This window comes from Aulostomus chinensis, chromosome 21 (assembly GCF_037954235.1).
Source record: "Aulostomus chinensis isolate RoL2024-O1b breed Wild chromosome 21, RoL_Achi_v1.0, whole genome shotgun sequence".
NCBI lineage: Eukaryota > Metazoa > Chordata > Actinopteri > Syngnathiformes > Aulostomidae > Aulostomus > Aulostomus chinensis.
The window spans coordinates 23,256,155-23,272,574 of NC_141340.1; the positions used below are offsets into that span (position 1 = coordinate 23,256,155).

A 16,420-nucleotide genomic window follows, 5' to 3' on the forward strand; every position below is an offset into this window, starting at 1 on the left:
GCGGTATAGAAAATGGATGGATGGATGGGTTTTTGAAAACACTTGCATACCTTTCTATTGTATATAAACAAACATACATACATACAAACACAGACAATCCTTACTCTACGATGGCCGATACACAGATTACAGAACATCACAATGCATACACATGGACGTGTTGTCCAGAGAGGCTGCCATGAGACAGCTATAACAAGAACATCACTGTTGCCCATGAAATCCAGCTTAGACACGCACCTAAATCCAACAAACCACTGCACTTACCCATATAGTTCGAAAAATATGGTCAATATGATGACATTTACACTGGCACACTAAATTCTTACCCTGCCTGTTTTGGTGATCAGTGATAAAGCACAAACACGTATTTGTGGTTTTATTACTTTTATATACTTCATGAAAATATACATTCAGTTTACTTTCTTCCTTTCCTTTAAAAAATAAATGGCACTTTCAAATATCAAAAACACAAATAATATAAAGGAAAGGACATGTAATGAACCATAAACAAGACAATTTGGTAGGAATAATTAAAAAAAAAAAAGTCCCAAAACATAATAGTTCAGCAATCCTGGGACATATGTTTGATTGGCGTGAGTCCTCCAGGCAGCCTGAGTGTTTCCATGATTTAAGTACAGCTGACTGCTTCAATTACACTCCATAACAAGACATTGACGTTTATACAATAGAAGAAATTAGAAAATCTGAACCAGGAATCTCAACATAAATGTTTTTTTCTGTGTGGGTTTGATACAGGTGAAGCAGCTCACCTGGCTCTTTCCAATGTTCATAACAGATCTACCAGTGCACATAGAGAAATTGACTGAGCCTGTCACACAAACTGCAATCAAGCACAAGTTATGTTTATCCTGTTATTTGGCATTTCAAGAATGGTGTTTCGTCTTTATAATGAGGTCTTCTGGGTTAACACTGAAACACCTTCTCATAACACTATACCTACAACCCTGCAAAGATGAACCAAATCTGCTATTACAAACTAACACTGCCTCTTACTTCCATGTAAACAATTAGTGATGACTCATTTAAAAAGCAGCTGCTTTTTTTCTTAACTTTAGCCTCGTGGTTGCATCACACAAAGCATGTCTCAACCGATGTCAAATATCAATTTAATGTCCAAAAGACATTTACAATGAGGGATTTCTATGTGACCTGGTGTCCAAAGTCAAACATCAAACTTGCAATCAAAATGCCATTGTTAAAAGACTTCCCATCATGTTTATATAGGCATTAACTTCAGTGTCGTTAGGGGTCATCAGTGTCTGATGTAAAATGCCATTGACATTAGATGTTATCCTGATGATGAAGTTTGGCTCCCTGTGGTCACAACTTTCATATAACTAAATGTCAACAACTGGAAATGTTGCTGGCTTGGTGGGTCAAGCAGATTTCTTGTCAGACAATACCTCATAACATCCCATTGAAGTAGATATCTTCAGATAGTTGTTTTCAAATGTTTCTGTGGGTCTGATGGAAACAGGAGGATGCTGCATGGCTCCCTGTCTATACTGGCAGGTAGTTTACAGGAGCAGCATTTACTCAAACATGGAGCATCATCATGCCTGTGATATTTGTTTTCTTGCTCATTTCAACACTTCACTTCATGTGCACATGAACAACATAGAGCCAGGTACACCCCCCTTGCTGCTATTACTCAATTGATATAAGCCAAGTTAGAATAACATTGTGCAGACATTACAACTGATATTACATGATCATTATTTTCTTTTTGTTCTGAGAATTTCTCAGTCTCTTGAACTGATATTTTTCCTTTAACTTGGTACAGTCAGGAGATACAACTTCAGCTGTGTCTGAATATGTGTTGCCAACAATTTTCATCGTCAGCCTTTTCCAAATGTGACATGGAATTAAGGACAACACTGCAGGCACAAAAAAAAAACTTCATTCATGTGGGATCCAGAGGATATTAATATAGTATAAAGAACAATAATAATCGATGGAGGCCTGATGGTGAGGGTTCCCTGCGACAGAGCTGCCTAGCACAGTAATACTGCTTGAGACGGGGACAAATTGTACTGTACAGGCAGTTAGAGACAAACACACATGATAGTACATTCTGGAGTAACACTGTCAACAATAACATCATTGTGTCAAAAACATGGCACATAGTGACCATCCTCTTAATCCGCTTAGACACAAATCAAACATAGAGATTTATATAAAATTATTGCATTATCAATAATACTTCATTTGAGATATTATAACAAGGCATATGGTGGAAATCTCCTCTACCCAAAGTGGATTATGGGTAATGAATAGTTGATTGTCCTTATATTATTAGATGGCTTCTACTTAATATATACAGAGAGAATATATCCCTTTTATTGCTTTCAGAGCTACTGGCCTCACACAAATGGGGGTCATGTTCTAGAGTTTTCTGTTTTGGATAAGAATGGATCATTGACATCCTGGTAGCACTTTATCAGAGGTGTTGCAGACAAAATAGCACAGTATAACCCCTCACACTCGCAGCTCACACATACTTCATTTTGATGCTTTGCAGTTTTCACTAATTTATAGGTTCAAATAGTGATATACGGTAAATCAGCTACGAGTACACTTTGAAATATTTGTGTTTTTGCGACATTGGAGTTAAATGTGCAGTTGAATACCCATGATGATGGTGACTTCATATTTTACATCAACAGATTCGATAGTGCGCTGGTGCTAAAGGTTAGAGAAGTGTCCAAATGACGAGATGGTCAGCCCTGAGACCAGCAAGTCTGGTTTGGAAAACACAACATAAGGAAAAAGAAAGATCACTCTGACCAGAAAATGGCCTTTGATACCAACGTAGACTCACCAAGTGGGAGCAAGTCCTGTAATGAGATAATGTAATTGACCATATTTCTTATTACACTAGCAGTGTGGGGAATTCATAAATCCATTCCCCAGGAAGGAGGGCATTTTTAAATGCCACAGGTTGGTAATTAATAATTGTTCTACATTGCATAAACAAATATTGATTGTATTTTAGGTGCCTCAAATATATTTAGTTTGCTGTCAATTCTTAAATTGGTTGGACATAAAATATAGTAAAATTGTCTTTTTTGACCATGGAAAGGCAAAGCATACCAAGTATTAAGAATGAATGAACAAAAATTGGGGAAAGTTTACAAAACAAATGTCTTTGGTTGGAAAATACTTATAAAATATTAGTCAGTGGACAAGAACTTTTGCATTCCTTTTGTAGAATACCCCATGTTCTGGTCATTTTTCATGCACTCACAATCTCACAATCATAAAATATGAAGTATACTTTGTGGACACCATATCAGGTAAAGTGATACCAGGTTTTATGGAAGGAAAAAATTCAAGTCATCAAGACAAATGCGCCAAATCTCCATCTTAGTCAGAGTTCATATACCAAACGAAAACCGGACTTGCAATTATATTTGAACTTTTTGATGTCTTTTAGGCACCTTTTGGATCAGTACTTACAACTTGCGTATGTACTGGATTCATTTTATCTGAGCATTGCACTAATGCTGCTGAGGTTATAGGTTGAAACACTAGGTCCATAAATCCATCACATGTATTCAGGTAGGATTGTGCATTATTAAATACTGACTGCTGGAAGAATGGCACTAGATCCAATTCTAATACATGATTTATGTTGAACAAAAATGTCTGGATCAAGCTAATGTGTGAAAGTGTGTGTGGGGGGCTAGGTTGAATATATGCAAAGGACTTTTGAGCAATTCCTTATGTCTCACACACACACACACACACACACACACACACACACACACACACACACACACGGCCTGAGAATAGAGTGAGTTATGAAAATTAGATTGCAACTACACAGCATTCACGGAAAAACTTACTGCTGGTACAAACAGATTAACACTGTTGGTATGAAGCCAATGCTTCGCAAAAGGACAGACGCAAAGACACACACACACACACACACACACACACACACACACACACACAGGAAATTTAGTGAATAATACTGTTCATACAAAAGCTTTTCATATTGATAGCTTTTCCACCACCTTGATTGTTTGTCACGCAGGTGAGTTGATAGGAAGTGACTGTCAAAAAATGCTAATGCTGCTTCCTCCTGCTCCACGGTCACCCAAAAGAACTCACCTCATAAGACCCGCATCATACCAAGAAGAAGGATGGGAGTATCTTGGGACCTTACAAGTTATTAAAGGAAATGCAGAGAGGGGCTAATAAGTCCATCTATGGGGGACCAGGGGCCGCAGTGATAAACAGGCCCAGGAGAAAGCACAGGCCGGGATGCAGAGGTGATGTTGAAGCACTGCTGGAGGAATGGATGGAAGAGGTCTTGATCTCAGAGGCAAGAAAAGCTGAGAGTGGGACACGGGAGACCAGTGTGGGGCTAGCGTAGGTGATGAGGGAATCTATCTTCTCAGCCTCCTTACTGCAGGCTTCGATCTGAAAAATAGAACAAACTTATCAGTCAGATTTAACAATTCTTCAGTCTCATAGTCCTGTTGTGCTTAAATTGACTCAATGCACTTTTTTTAATTCATCTTCATAGTTGGTTTTGCGGTGTAATGGATATCATTATCACAATCAATTTTCAGAATGTTGATGGTATGTGTCTGGAGCCCAGCTCCATCCCTATTTTACTGTGGAACAGTCCCAGCAGTTGTTCATCTTAGGAACCAAGTTGTCTGTTTTGGCGCACAGTTTTCAACACTTGTCTTTTAAATCAAGATCAGAAGGAGAATGACACCTAGTTGAGGTTCTTTTAAAACCTCAGATTCATTGCTTTTCAGAAAACTTTTGGGGCTTGAGCACCGGAAGCCTTCTCTTAGCTCTATCTGTTAGATGTGGGCTGCATATACATCACTTATAGTATCTTTACTTCAAAGTGGGGTTCTCTACTATGGAGGCATTTACCACGGCCCAGATAATGTCCATACCAGCAACTAATTGCACATCAATAACTTCACTAACCACTGCAGATCTGTATCTTCAGCTCAGTCAGAGTTGCAACATTATTTTTCATGTTAACACAAGGATCATTACCCGCAGTGGTAATGCCACTGCCCATACTAGCCTTGTTAGCATCTTGCTGTTTATGATTTGCTGATGATTCAAAAAGCTTCTTGTGGCTTGACTTCTTATAACACGCATTCATAAAACAAGCAGTTTTATCTTTATTGGAAAGATTGTTGCAAGTATCGAACTTTGACTTTGCTACTCCACTGGGGCTCTTATTCTCATTGGCTTTTGCAGATTTTTGCACTATATTCCACTGCTATTCCATTGACACTACAGTATTTGAGCTAGTGGGGATGCTGATCAAGTTTGGGTCCACTATAAATCTCATGAGACAAGATATTTGGGCCGATCTTTTCTTCAGATCACCCTAGAACCAGGATCACTTCTATGATAGTAAGGAGGGCTGACACATCAGCTTGATCGTATTGTCTCGTGCCTCTTTCTAAATTATTTTCATGTTTTTTTTTAAAGCCAAAAAGTTCACTTTAATAGTTTGACTACATATGGTTGCTATAGTGCAATATGTACTTTTTCTTAAGTAAATTTTATATATCAGTTAAAAATTATTTTATTTTGTAATGTAATATTTTCACATAGCTGTATTGGTACCTTTACAAGTGGCTACTACTTCCACCATCATGTTGTGGCACAGACACGTCACAGGATTGCTGTGGTACCGTATCAAAAACTGTGTGTATATTACCTGCAATGGGGTTGGTTTTTGGTCAACTGGAGCGATGAGGACCACCAGCTCTTGGTTGATGCTGAGGTAGCCAAAGACATCACATTGTGGCACAGAGACATGAAGCCGCAGGATCTGCAGGACATCGTGGACTGTCACTGGCTCATTCTTATTCAGCTGGGAAGGGAACGAAAGCGCAAACAGAAGATGAAAAGAAAATTGTATTTTTAAATGGACTCAAATGGTAAATGGACTCAATTTTATATAGCGCTTTTCTACCTTAGCAGTACTCAAAGCGCTTTACAGTGTCATCTCATTCACCCATTCACACACTGATGGTGGAGCTACCATGCAAGGCGCCAACCTACTCATCAGGAGCAATTATGGGTTCAGTATCTTGCTCAAGGACACTTTGACATGGTCACTGGGGTCGGGGATCGAACCAGCAACCCTTTGGTTGCTAGACGGCCACTCCACCCCTGAGCCATGCCGCCCAATTCACTTTTTAGCCACAAGTAAAACTGGACTTCATTTCTAAATTATACTACAGAGATACTGTATGTTCTCCTTCAGTCGGTTCACTCAGTACAACATATTTAGTATAGGATATCACGCCCTCGCGTGGCTCAACTGAAGACACCTCTATTCATGCCTTTACGGCAGATGATCTGTGATGATGTATGTGAGGCCCCGCCTGTACATATAAACCCTGTCACCACAGTCATCCCTCAGTTCTTACACTCTTCACCTAAATAAGAACACTTCATTGAGTCAGGCCAAGTAGGTGGTGCTAGCTAGCTTGGTCTCTCTCTCTGGCTACTGCCCATGAAATTAGCTGAACAGCCCTACTTGGTATTAACTGCTGCAACCCGCGTAGTGCCAATTTTGTGTTTTTTTTCCCTTTGGTTTTGTGTCTTGTTATGAGCACGGTGCCTCAGAAGGCGAGGACAAAGTCCCCCTTCCCCCCCTTTCCTCAGGGATGCGGCTTCTCCTTGCATGACAAGGATCTCCACAGTGCTTGTCCGGTTTGCCCAGGGATCATCCACAGCAGGAGGGCGTTGGTTGAGCCAGAGTCTTGTGACTCCTGTCACCAGCTCTGGAGCTCGACCCTGGAAAGGCAGGTCAAGTTTGTGGAGAAAGTGCTAAGAAGACAGCCATTTTGCACGGCTCGACCCCCTCCTCTCTGAGTTGAAGTACCGTGCTTCATTCAAGTCCGGCGGCAAGGAGCTCTTCGTCCATGTTGACACAGACAGCTGGGCAGACAACATGGACTGTGAAGACAGGTTAGCCGGGGTCCTCCGCTCTAGCCAGCCTTTACCCTGCTATCCCGAGGACGGTTATGTGCTGGACATTGGCCTGGACATGCACGGCCAGTGTCATCTGCTCAGGCTGCCGCGACTGCTGCACAGGCTGACCAGATCAACACATCCTTCCTTTTGCTGTACCACCGAGCAGCGGAGAAGCTGGAAGTGGACTGGCCTCTCCTCCTCCAACTCAAGAACAGTCATGGTTCGCCGGGTTTTTCCTCCCACTCGAAGATAGGCAGGCTGTTCTTAACAGTCGTTGCTTCGAGTGTGAGGAAACACCCTACAAACTGACTGTGACGTTAAGAACAGCTTGCCCATGTTCCCAGATTTTGTCATTGAACTCATATCGATATAGGACAAACCGCTGTCTATCCAAGCCACGGTGCCCAGCTCTGGACAGTTTTTGGATTTGGATGGCGCTGAAAAGGAAGGCTTGGTTAACCTTCCACCCATGGAGGCATCCCTGGCTGCATATCTGGCCCCCACACATAACCACGGTGTCGGCAGCTCCAACACACTCCCCTCCAAGCACTATGGGTTCTCCGTGTCAGAGTTCGAGAAGATATATCGTTCACAGGTGAGCACAGCCCATACTCTGAGCTCTGTCACCATGCTCCAGATGTACCAAGCAATGTGTGTGGCGGAACTCGGGTCACGTATGCCTCCTGACAGCCCACTGTCCCCTCTCCTCAACGAGGTCAGCGTCGCCACGGATTACACCCTCTGAGTGTCCCGCTGTGCAGCACTCCCCCTTGGAAGAGGAATGGCTTCCACGGTGGTGCAGATACATGTGGCTGACTCTTTCCGATGTTCGGGACAGGGACAGGGCTGTCTATCTGGACAAGCCTGTGTCAGCTGATGATTTGTTTGGACAATCATTCAACGCCATCCAGGCTCAATTTCACCTACGGTATAAAAAGATGAGCTCTGAGCAGCATCATCCCCACACGTGATGCTAAGCCTAAGCAGCCGGTCACTCAGCGCAGACCGGCGCCTCCGCCACCTCCTAAGAAGACCACGGTGCCCGCGAGTTTGGGGCCCCAGTCGGTGAGGCAGAGCACACTCGGCCAGAACCCACACCCCTCGGCTTGGAACAAGGGTCTGCCACCGAGCCTCTGAAGGAGCTCAGCACACCGGAGGAAAAGAGAGCCGTCATCTAAGCTTGAGGGTCGACTCCAGAGGGGCTTCAGCAGCTGGGAGACACGGTTGCCCCTCACCTCTTGCTGCCAAAGAGGCCGCGTTCATGTGTTGTTCAGGAGTCCAGTCCTGAGAGGCACTGCACTCTCCTCACACAGTCTCCCAAGCACATCCCCCCCACAGAGGGTGACAGCCCCTCCCCCACAGTGCTGCAGGTCAGTCAGCTGGCAGTTCAGCTCCCTCAGTGATGCGCATGCTCAGTTACACTTTGGGTAGAGAGAACCATTGCCTTGGGTTACTGTTTAAAGTTCGGGACCCGGCCGCCTCACTTCCGCACTGTAGTAAATACAGTTGTGGGAGGTAATGCAGCAGCAGTTCTGAGGGAAGAAATAAACAACTTGTTGAACAAAAAAGCGATATGAATTGTCCCCCCTTCGGTAGTGAACAGAGGTTGGTAAAGTAACCCTATTTTGTTGTTCCGAAGAAAGAAGGTGGACTCCATCCTATTCTGGACTTGCAAATGTTAAATGTCTACGGACTTAATTTAAGATGCTAACACTCAGGCAGCTACTGAGCACGATCACACCAGGAGAATGGTTTAGAAGTATCGAACTGACAGACGTGTACTTTCATGTAGCGATCCACCCAGACCACTGGCACTTTCTATGGTTTGCATTCGAGGGAAGAGCCTACGAATACCTGGTGCTGCCATTCAGCTTGTCACTGGCCCCTCAAACGTTCACCAAATGTGTCGAGGCAGCCTTGGCTCCGCTCCGGGAGAGAGGTGTTGGCATATTAGCCTATAAGGATAATTCGGCTCTTGCTGCGGGCTCCAGGGAGCGAGCAGCGCCTCAGCCCTCCCCTCTCACCTCTGGAACTGTTCCAACATCCTTCAAAATGGCTGTCATCACCCCAATTTTCAAAAAAACTGGTGCCTTCCCCTCCAACTTCAACAACTTCATGGCCGCTCTGTTCCCAGCCTCAGGAATTCATAACCAACCCAACTCAGAAACATTGACTCACTGACCCACTTCAAATCACAACTCAAAACTCATTTCTTCAAATCTGTTTATCCAACTAAATGGAAATCTCTGTGCCTCTTTCAGTTGTTTTTATCCTTTATTGTTGTTTTGATGTTTGTTTTGATGTTTTTAGGTGTGTTTTTTTTAAATGTGCTATGTACAGCAACCTTGAGTGGCCAAAAAACGGTGCCTTTAAAAAATGTATTATAATTATTATTATTGTTGTTGTTGTTGTTGTCTTCAGTTGAGCCATGCGAGGGCTTAATATCCCATACTATATATTGTCTGTGTAGGTTCTCATTCATCCAGGTCATCGTAGATCGAAGCGAAGTAAAATCTGGTCAACTGGACGTAAGTTTATCTTGAAGACGTTTCACCTCTCATCCGAGAGGCTTCTTCAGTTCTAGTGAAGAGTGTGGAAACTCCAGCTTATAAACCTATGTGTAAACCCACATAGGTTTCAGGGAACAGGAGTTACAGGATATACATAACATCACGTTTGGTGTATTTCAGTCAGGGTAAACAAAATTAGATTGCTTTCTGAATAATGTGACAAACCTGAATTTTTATTTTTAATTTTTAGTACATGCCAGCTATAACAGTTAATTCCACATCATGATCCATCATCCATCCATCGATTTTCTCCCACTTACACTGTTAAGGGTTGCAGAGGGACTGAAGCCTATCCCAGCAGCCTTCAGGTAAGAGGTGGGGGGTCACCCTGGATGGGTCACCAGTCCATGGCAGGGCCAACACATATAGACAGGCAACCATTGGTTCTCCCAGCCACGCCTACGGTCAATTTAGAGTCTGGATTAACCTGGTCCCCTCTTGATGTCTTTGGATTGTGGGAGGAAGCTGGAGTACCAGAGAGAACCCACGCAGGAACAGGGAGAACATGGAGACTCACACAGAAAGACCCCGTGCTGCAGCCGGGGCTCCACCCACAACCTTCTTCCTGGGGGCCACTGTGAGGACCACTGCTCCACCGTGCTGCCCAACATCATGATTCATTTATCAAACATTTATCATGAATATTAGCTAAAGCCGAGCTACAGTGGACCAAAAATCATATTGGGATACATCATTACAATTTCCCACCAAATCAGCCTCTGCATACTGACAGAGATGACGCTACCATTAACATGGTGTGGGGAAAAAAACTTTCCTACTACATGAAAAAGGGTTTTGAGTCTGGGTGGCACAGTGGTGCAGTGGTAAGCACTGTCGCGAGGCTAATTGGATATTCTAAATTAACTGTAGGCATGGCTGTGAGAGCCAATGGTTGTCTGTCTATATGTGTTGGCCCTGCCATGGACTGGTACCCGTCCAGGGTTAACCCCACCTCTCACCTGAAGGCTGCTGGGATAGGCTCCACCCCCACCACCCTTAACAGGATAAGAGGTAGAAGATGGATGGATGGATGGATGGATGGATGGATGGATGGATGGATGGATGGATGGTTTTGAGTCTAGGGGCTATCCTCTACAACAACACCCTGAAATTATGTTTCAGGGCAAATCTGGATGAACAAAATGAGCATTATGTTCGCATAAAATCTGTCAGCCAAAAACAATCACAAAGTAGCTTTTCAAACAGAAAAAAATATGTTAATTGTTCTGCTGCAAGTGCATCACCACAGAGCAAGCACTCATGACCTGGTGCATTGTAACTGTAGTACATGGTATTATTTTGTGCAGTCTGCTTGTGGTTGCATTAGTATGGGTGGCCATCTATACAACTAATGCCGCTAGCAGCACCCATAAAAATAAAAATGGTAATGTGTCACTGTTTAAAACATCTCTTCTATTAAAGTAATTTTTGTGGAACAAGTGGCTTACTCACAGCTGGCATACCCAAGCAATAGGTGAATGAGTTCAGGCAAATTCATTGGTACGGATACATTTTTGCATGATGGTTATGGCACTATGGTGTAGTATTTCACATAATTTTCATTTTCTTATTATGAGCTGAATGCTACAAACCTAACACATCGCATTTTTGGATATGTGTATCATGAAGAAACAGTACAAGAACCAAAAGACAACAAGTCCTGTGATGTGTCCAAACCTTTGAGAAAGTGTTCATCTGCTCTTTGTTCCAGAGGATCTGTAGCAAACTGGCACATACTGGACAGCAGGCTCCTGGAAAACAGGTCAACATCGGGACTATAGTCTTTTCTCTTTCACACACATACACACAAGTTCATCTACAGCGTCCTCTCTGTCAATGAGGTTGGCTCACCAGGTGGAGTTACAGGCTGGCAGCCTGGGGTGGAAAGTTGTGGGCAGGGAATCAAGCTGCATGCAGAATCGGGGACCAGGTCAGACGTGGCTCCCACAGCCTGGCAGTGGCCCTCATAGTCCACAGATACCCGGTCAGAAAAAGCCTCACACACTGTGTTGTAGGTCTCACCATTGTGGCCACAAACTTGCTGCCGCTTCCTACAGGAATCCTGAAAATCATTGATTTATGGCTTTAGTGCACAGTCCCCTTGAGTGCTCCGAAACACTGCTATAAATAAAATGTATTATTATGATTATGGTTGTTATTATTATTAAAAAAAAACACCACACATATACATGATCATCATTTTCTATGAATTTTTCATTGTTGTTTTCTTTTTTAATACATAATTTCCATTTACACCAATTCAGTGTATATTTTGTTCACAAAAGGTGACAAAAAAACATTTTGGTCAGCATACCTTTTTTGTGACAAAGATGAGAGGAAGGCGAGCGAAAAATGGATCTGCAGTAATAAAACCTTTTATGAAATATAAGCTGTGTTTTTGTGGATAAGATGATGATGAAATTAAAATTTAAGTTATGGCTTACAAGACATGCAGCATTTTTTTTTTCCATCAACAGTGCATCCTGTCTGTCTGTCAAATGGGAAACATCCCAGTCTTTCATTGATGTGACATTCACACTCTCCTCCCAGGTGACGCTACCTCAGCCTTACAGACAGCACAGACAAGATGGCGGACTGCTTTATTTGCATGTAATCCACCAACTAAAACTAAACTAAAATTAAGAGATTAAGATCTTAAATTTGCAACATTTTTATCAAAGTATTTACCTGACTGGAAGGCTGTATATATACATTTGACACAGCACACTTGTGTTTATATCTCAGAACCTGAGGACATGAAACATGTTTAGCTGTTACAGAGAGATCTTCTATCCTTCTATCAGAACAAGATCTGTGCCACTTCTGGTTCCAGAAAACTGTTTATGGCGTTTAACTCCTTGCTTTCTCGTCCAATTGCTCAGCCTTCCATTGCACTGACTTCAGACATCTTTGCCTACTTTTTTACTGAAAAGGTTGCTGCAATCAGCAACCAGTTCTCTGAGCCTGACCAGTCCAGCCAGCACCAACCTGCCACTGCATCTTCACTCTTCTCCTTTGCTCCTCTGAGCGAAGATGAGGTCTCCAGACTTCTCCTTAACTCAAAACCTACAACTTATCCTCTCGATCCAATACCCACCAGCATCCTGCAGACCATTTTGCCCACTATCAAACCTGCAGTCACACACATTGTCAATTCCTCCCTGGAAACTGGCATTTTTCCTGCTACTTTTAAGCAAGCCCGTGTCACCCCACTGCTCAAAAAGCCTCATCTCAACCCCACCAAGGTTGAAAACTACAGGCCAGTATCACTTCTGCCATTCCTGTCAAAAATACTGGAGCGCTCAGTATTTAACCAGGTCTCTGAACATCTGCGGAACAACAACCTACTTGACTCTTTTCAGTCTGGCTTCAGGTGTGACCACTCCACTGAGACTGCACTCCTGTCAGTCCCTGAGTCACTGAGACGAGCTCGAGCTGCTGGTCAGTGCTCTGTCCTACTTCTGCTGGACCTGTCTGCTGCCTTCGACACGGTGAACCATCAGATTCTCCTCTCCACACTCTCTGAGCTCGGCATATCTGGTTCTGTCTTGTTGTGGTTCAAGTCCTACCTCACAGGCAGATCCTTCAGAGTATCATGGCGAGGAAAGGTGTCTAGGTCACATGGCCTATCGACTGGGGTTCCTCAGGGGTCAGTGCTTGGTCCCCTTCTCTTCTTTCTATACACCACCTCACTTGGTGCAGTGATCCGCTCCCATGGCTTCTCCTACCAAAGTTATGTTGACGACACTCAGCTTCTCCTCTCTTTTCCACCTGATGACAGAACGGTCTCAGATCGTATATCAGCGTGTCTGGCTGATATCTCCACATGGATGAAGGAATGCCACCTTCAACTGAATCTGTCTAAGACTGAACTTATGGTCTTTCCAGCTTGTCCATCTGTTCAGCCTCAGGTCAGTGTCCAACTTGACTCGAGCCTACTTGTGCCCACAAACTCAGCCAGAAACCTGGGTGTCATGATTGATGACCAGCTGACCTTTAAGGTTCATGTGGCCTCAGTTTCTCTGTCTTGCCGTTATGCCCTCTACAACATCAGGAAGATCAGACCCTTCCTGACCCAACAGACCACACAGCTTCTGGTTCAGGCTCTTGTAATCTCATGCATTGACTACTGCAACTCTCTTCTGGCAGGCCTCCCTGCATGCTCATTCAAGCCTCTGCAGATGATCCAGAATGCAGCAGCACGTCTGGCCTTCAACCAGCCCAAAAGGGCACATGTCACCCCGCTGCTGGTTTCTCTTCACTGGCTTCCAGTGGCAGCCAGAATCAAATTCAAGGCACTTCTCTTGGCTCACAAAACAATCACAAGAACGGCTCCAGCCTACCTGGAATCCCTGATCCAGGTCTACTCTCCTTCTCGCCCACTACGCTCTGCATGCGAAAGACGCCTGGTGCATCCAGCCCAGTGCTGCTCCAAATCTCTAGCCAGACTCTTCTCTTCTGTTGTTCCCAAATGGTGGAACGAACTACCGAACTCTGTGCGTTCTGCTGAGTCCCTTTCTACTTTTAAGAGACAATTGAAGACTCAATTGTTCAGAGAGCACCGAGGCACTGAACCTGACTCTTCTCCTCTTTGTCCTGTGGGGTAGAATCAGTCAGAGGGTCCAAGACCCAGCACTTAGTGATTATGTAGCACTAACTGTGTTATGTGATGTTGTTTGTCCCCCCCCCCCCAAAAAAAGGGGGGGGGGGGCGACACTTCTTCTGCCACTAGATGGCAATAGCTGTGACCAAATCACAACTGAAGCACTTTTGCGCTGACTATGGGTTTTTCCTTAAGTCTGAATTCTTGCTTGTGTTGTACGTCGCTTTGGACAAAAGCGTCTGCTAAATGAAATTGTAGAATTGTAGAATTGTAGATCAGCTGATGATCGAGGGACATGTAGCCTTCAGCAAGAGAGCCAGAGCAGCTTGAGATTCTTTCCTGTGTTTCCCAGTCACATAATACAACTAGCAGAGACAGCAATCACCCTGATCCATCATGGCTGTGTTTCTCAGCATCTTCCTGATGAACCAAACTACTATTGATTGATTGTCTTAAATTTTATTACTATGTCATGCATATGAATATGCCAAGCCCACATGAGCTTGCAAGACACCACAAAATCACATTACATGCCAGGGTTACAGCATGGTGTACACTTTTTCAACTAAGGATAACAAAAATTAACTGATACCAAGAAATAAACATTAGAAAAATAAAATGAAATAACAGGCGGCATGGTGGTGCAGTGGTTAGCACTGTTGCCTCAGAGTAAGAAGGTTCTAGGTTCAAGCTCCTGCATGTGCACAGGGTCTTTCTGGGTGAGTCTCCATGTTCTCCCTGTGCCTGCGTGGGTTCTCTCCAGAACTCCAGCTTCTTCCCACCGTCCAAAGACATCAAGAGGGGACGAGGTTAATCCATACATAATCCATGTTTTCTTCTCTGTAACATCTCCTGCACGTCTGTCTGTCCTGGGTGAGGGATCCTCCTCTGTTGCTCACCCTGAGGTTTCTCAGATTTTTCCCTATTAAAAGGGTTTTCTATGGAGTTTTTCCTCAGTCAATGTGAGGGTCTGAGGGCAGAAGATGTTGTTATGATGCCATGTGAAGCCCTTGGAGACAAACTGGTGGTGAAAACAGGCTCTACAAATAAAATTGCCCTGCCTCGTCAGACTCTAAATTGACCGTAGGCGTGGCTGTGAGAGCCAATGGTTGTCTGTCTGATTTTTAGGGCCTGAGCCTGAAGGTACTTCAGGCAAAGACCCTATTATGTTTGTTTTTATTTCTTCTTGATGAAGACTGGGTAAACCCTGGACAGGTCACCAGTCCATGGCAGGTCCAACTCATATAGACAAAGTATTAACTATTTTATAATCTTCAGTTTTTTGCCACAAAACTTGCACATTTAAATACATCAAAATTAAATAGTCATTCCATTCTTTTCTAATCAGAGTGCAAATACACATTAAGATTCAGATGAGCCATTTGGTGGAACAGTAACTCTATTAAGTCATCATAAATTATACAGTACAAAAGAAAATATCTCTTGCTTTTCAATTCACCTTGATCACATAGCACACACAATCGATTTGCTGTGATATTTTTGAATTGACGGGCCCCAAGATCAAGCGGAAGGATACCAGGGCAATGGGCAATGAAAGACCTTGCCTAGAAGATAACTGAGATGTCAAACTTAATTTCCATTTTATCAAAATATTTTCAAGCCATTCATCTTCATATTCCCAGCAGACGCCATTCCTGTTCCGGTGTCGAAGGGTGCAGCACGTAGCTCTGCGGCAGAGGTAGGAGCAGAAGAAGGAGGGGGCAAGGATGCCGAACCTCGAGCTTTGATGTGACTGAGTTTGGGGCTCCTGGTCTCCAACCTAGTCCAATGCAAGGTGCTCTGGCGGGCACCACTCTTGTCTCGGTGCTGAGGGTCCTGGCGGGCATCACCCCACTCCCGGCGGATGCCGCTCCTTTCCGATGCCGAGGGTCCTGGCGGGGATCACTCCTGTGTTGGCGGACGGCACTTCTGCTTTGCCGTCGAAGCTCCTGGTGGGCCCCACTCCTATCCCGGTGCTGAGGGCTAAGGCGGGCAAACCCTCCTCTCCTGGCAGATGTCACTTCTGCTTTGCTGCTGAGGGACCTGGCTGGCACCACTCCTGTCCCAGCGACTGCCGCTCCTGCTTCGCCACCAAGGGTCCTGGTGGGCGCTACTCCTGCCGCCACCTGGGCCGCCCTCCAGACTCCCTTCAGACTCCCCGTGGTCTACTTGGGCCCAGGGCCATCCCACAGACTCTCTGAGCCACGCTGCTTGGTCCCCGGGCTGCCTACACACTTTCTGTCTGGGTTCC

General features: G+C 44.3%; 1 protein-coding gene across 2 annotated transcripts in view; it reads right to left on the minus strand.

The window, feature by feature from the left end:
* Positions 1–351: 351 nt before the first annotated feature.
* The window catches only part of reck (reversion-inducing-cysteine-rich protein with kazal motifs), a 115,435-nt gene continuing 99,366 nt past the window's right edge, over positions 352–16,420 (minus strand). For both annotated transcript variants that reach the window (XM_086191828.1, XM_086191827.1), the window contains 4 exons: positions 11,418–11,628; positions 11,244–11,317; positions 5,729–5,884; positions 352–4,449 (listed from right to left, as the gene is read on the minus strand). In XM_086191828.1, the coding sequence (XP_086047954.1) occupies positions 4,234–4,449; positions 5,729–5,884; positions 11,244–11,317; positions 11,418–11,628 (657 nt within the window). In that variant the 3' untranslated portion in view covers positions 352–4,233. The remainder of the gene's footprint in view (positions 4,450–5,728; positions 5,885–11,243; positions 11,318–11,417; positions 11,629–16,420) is intronic.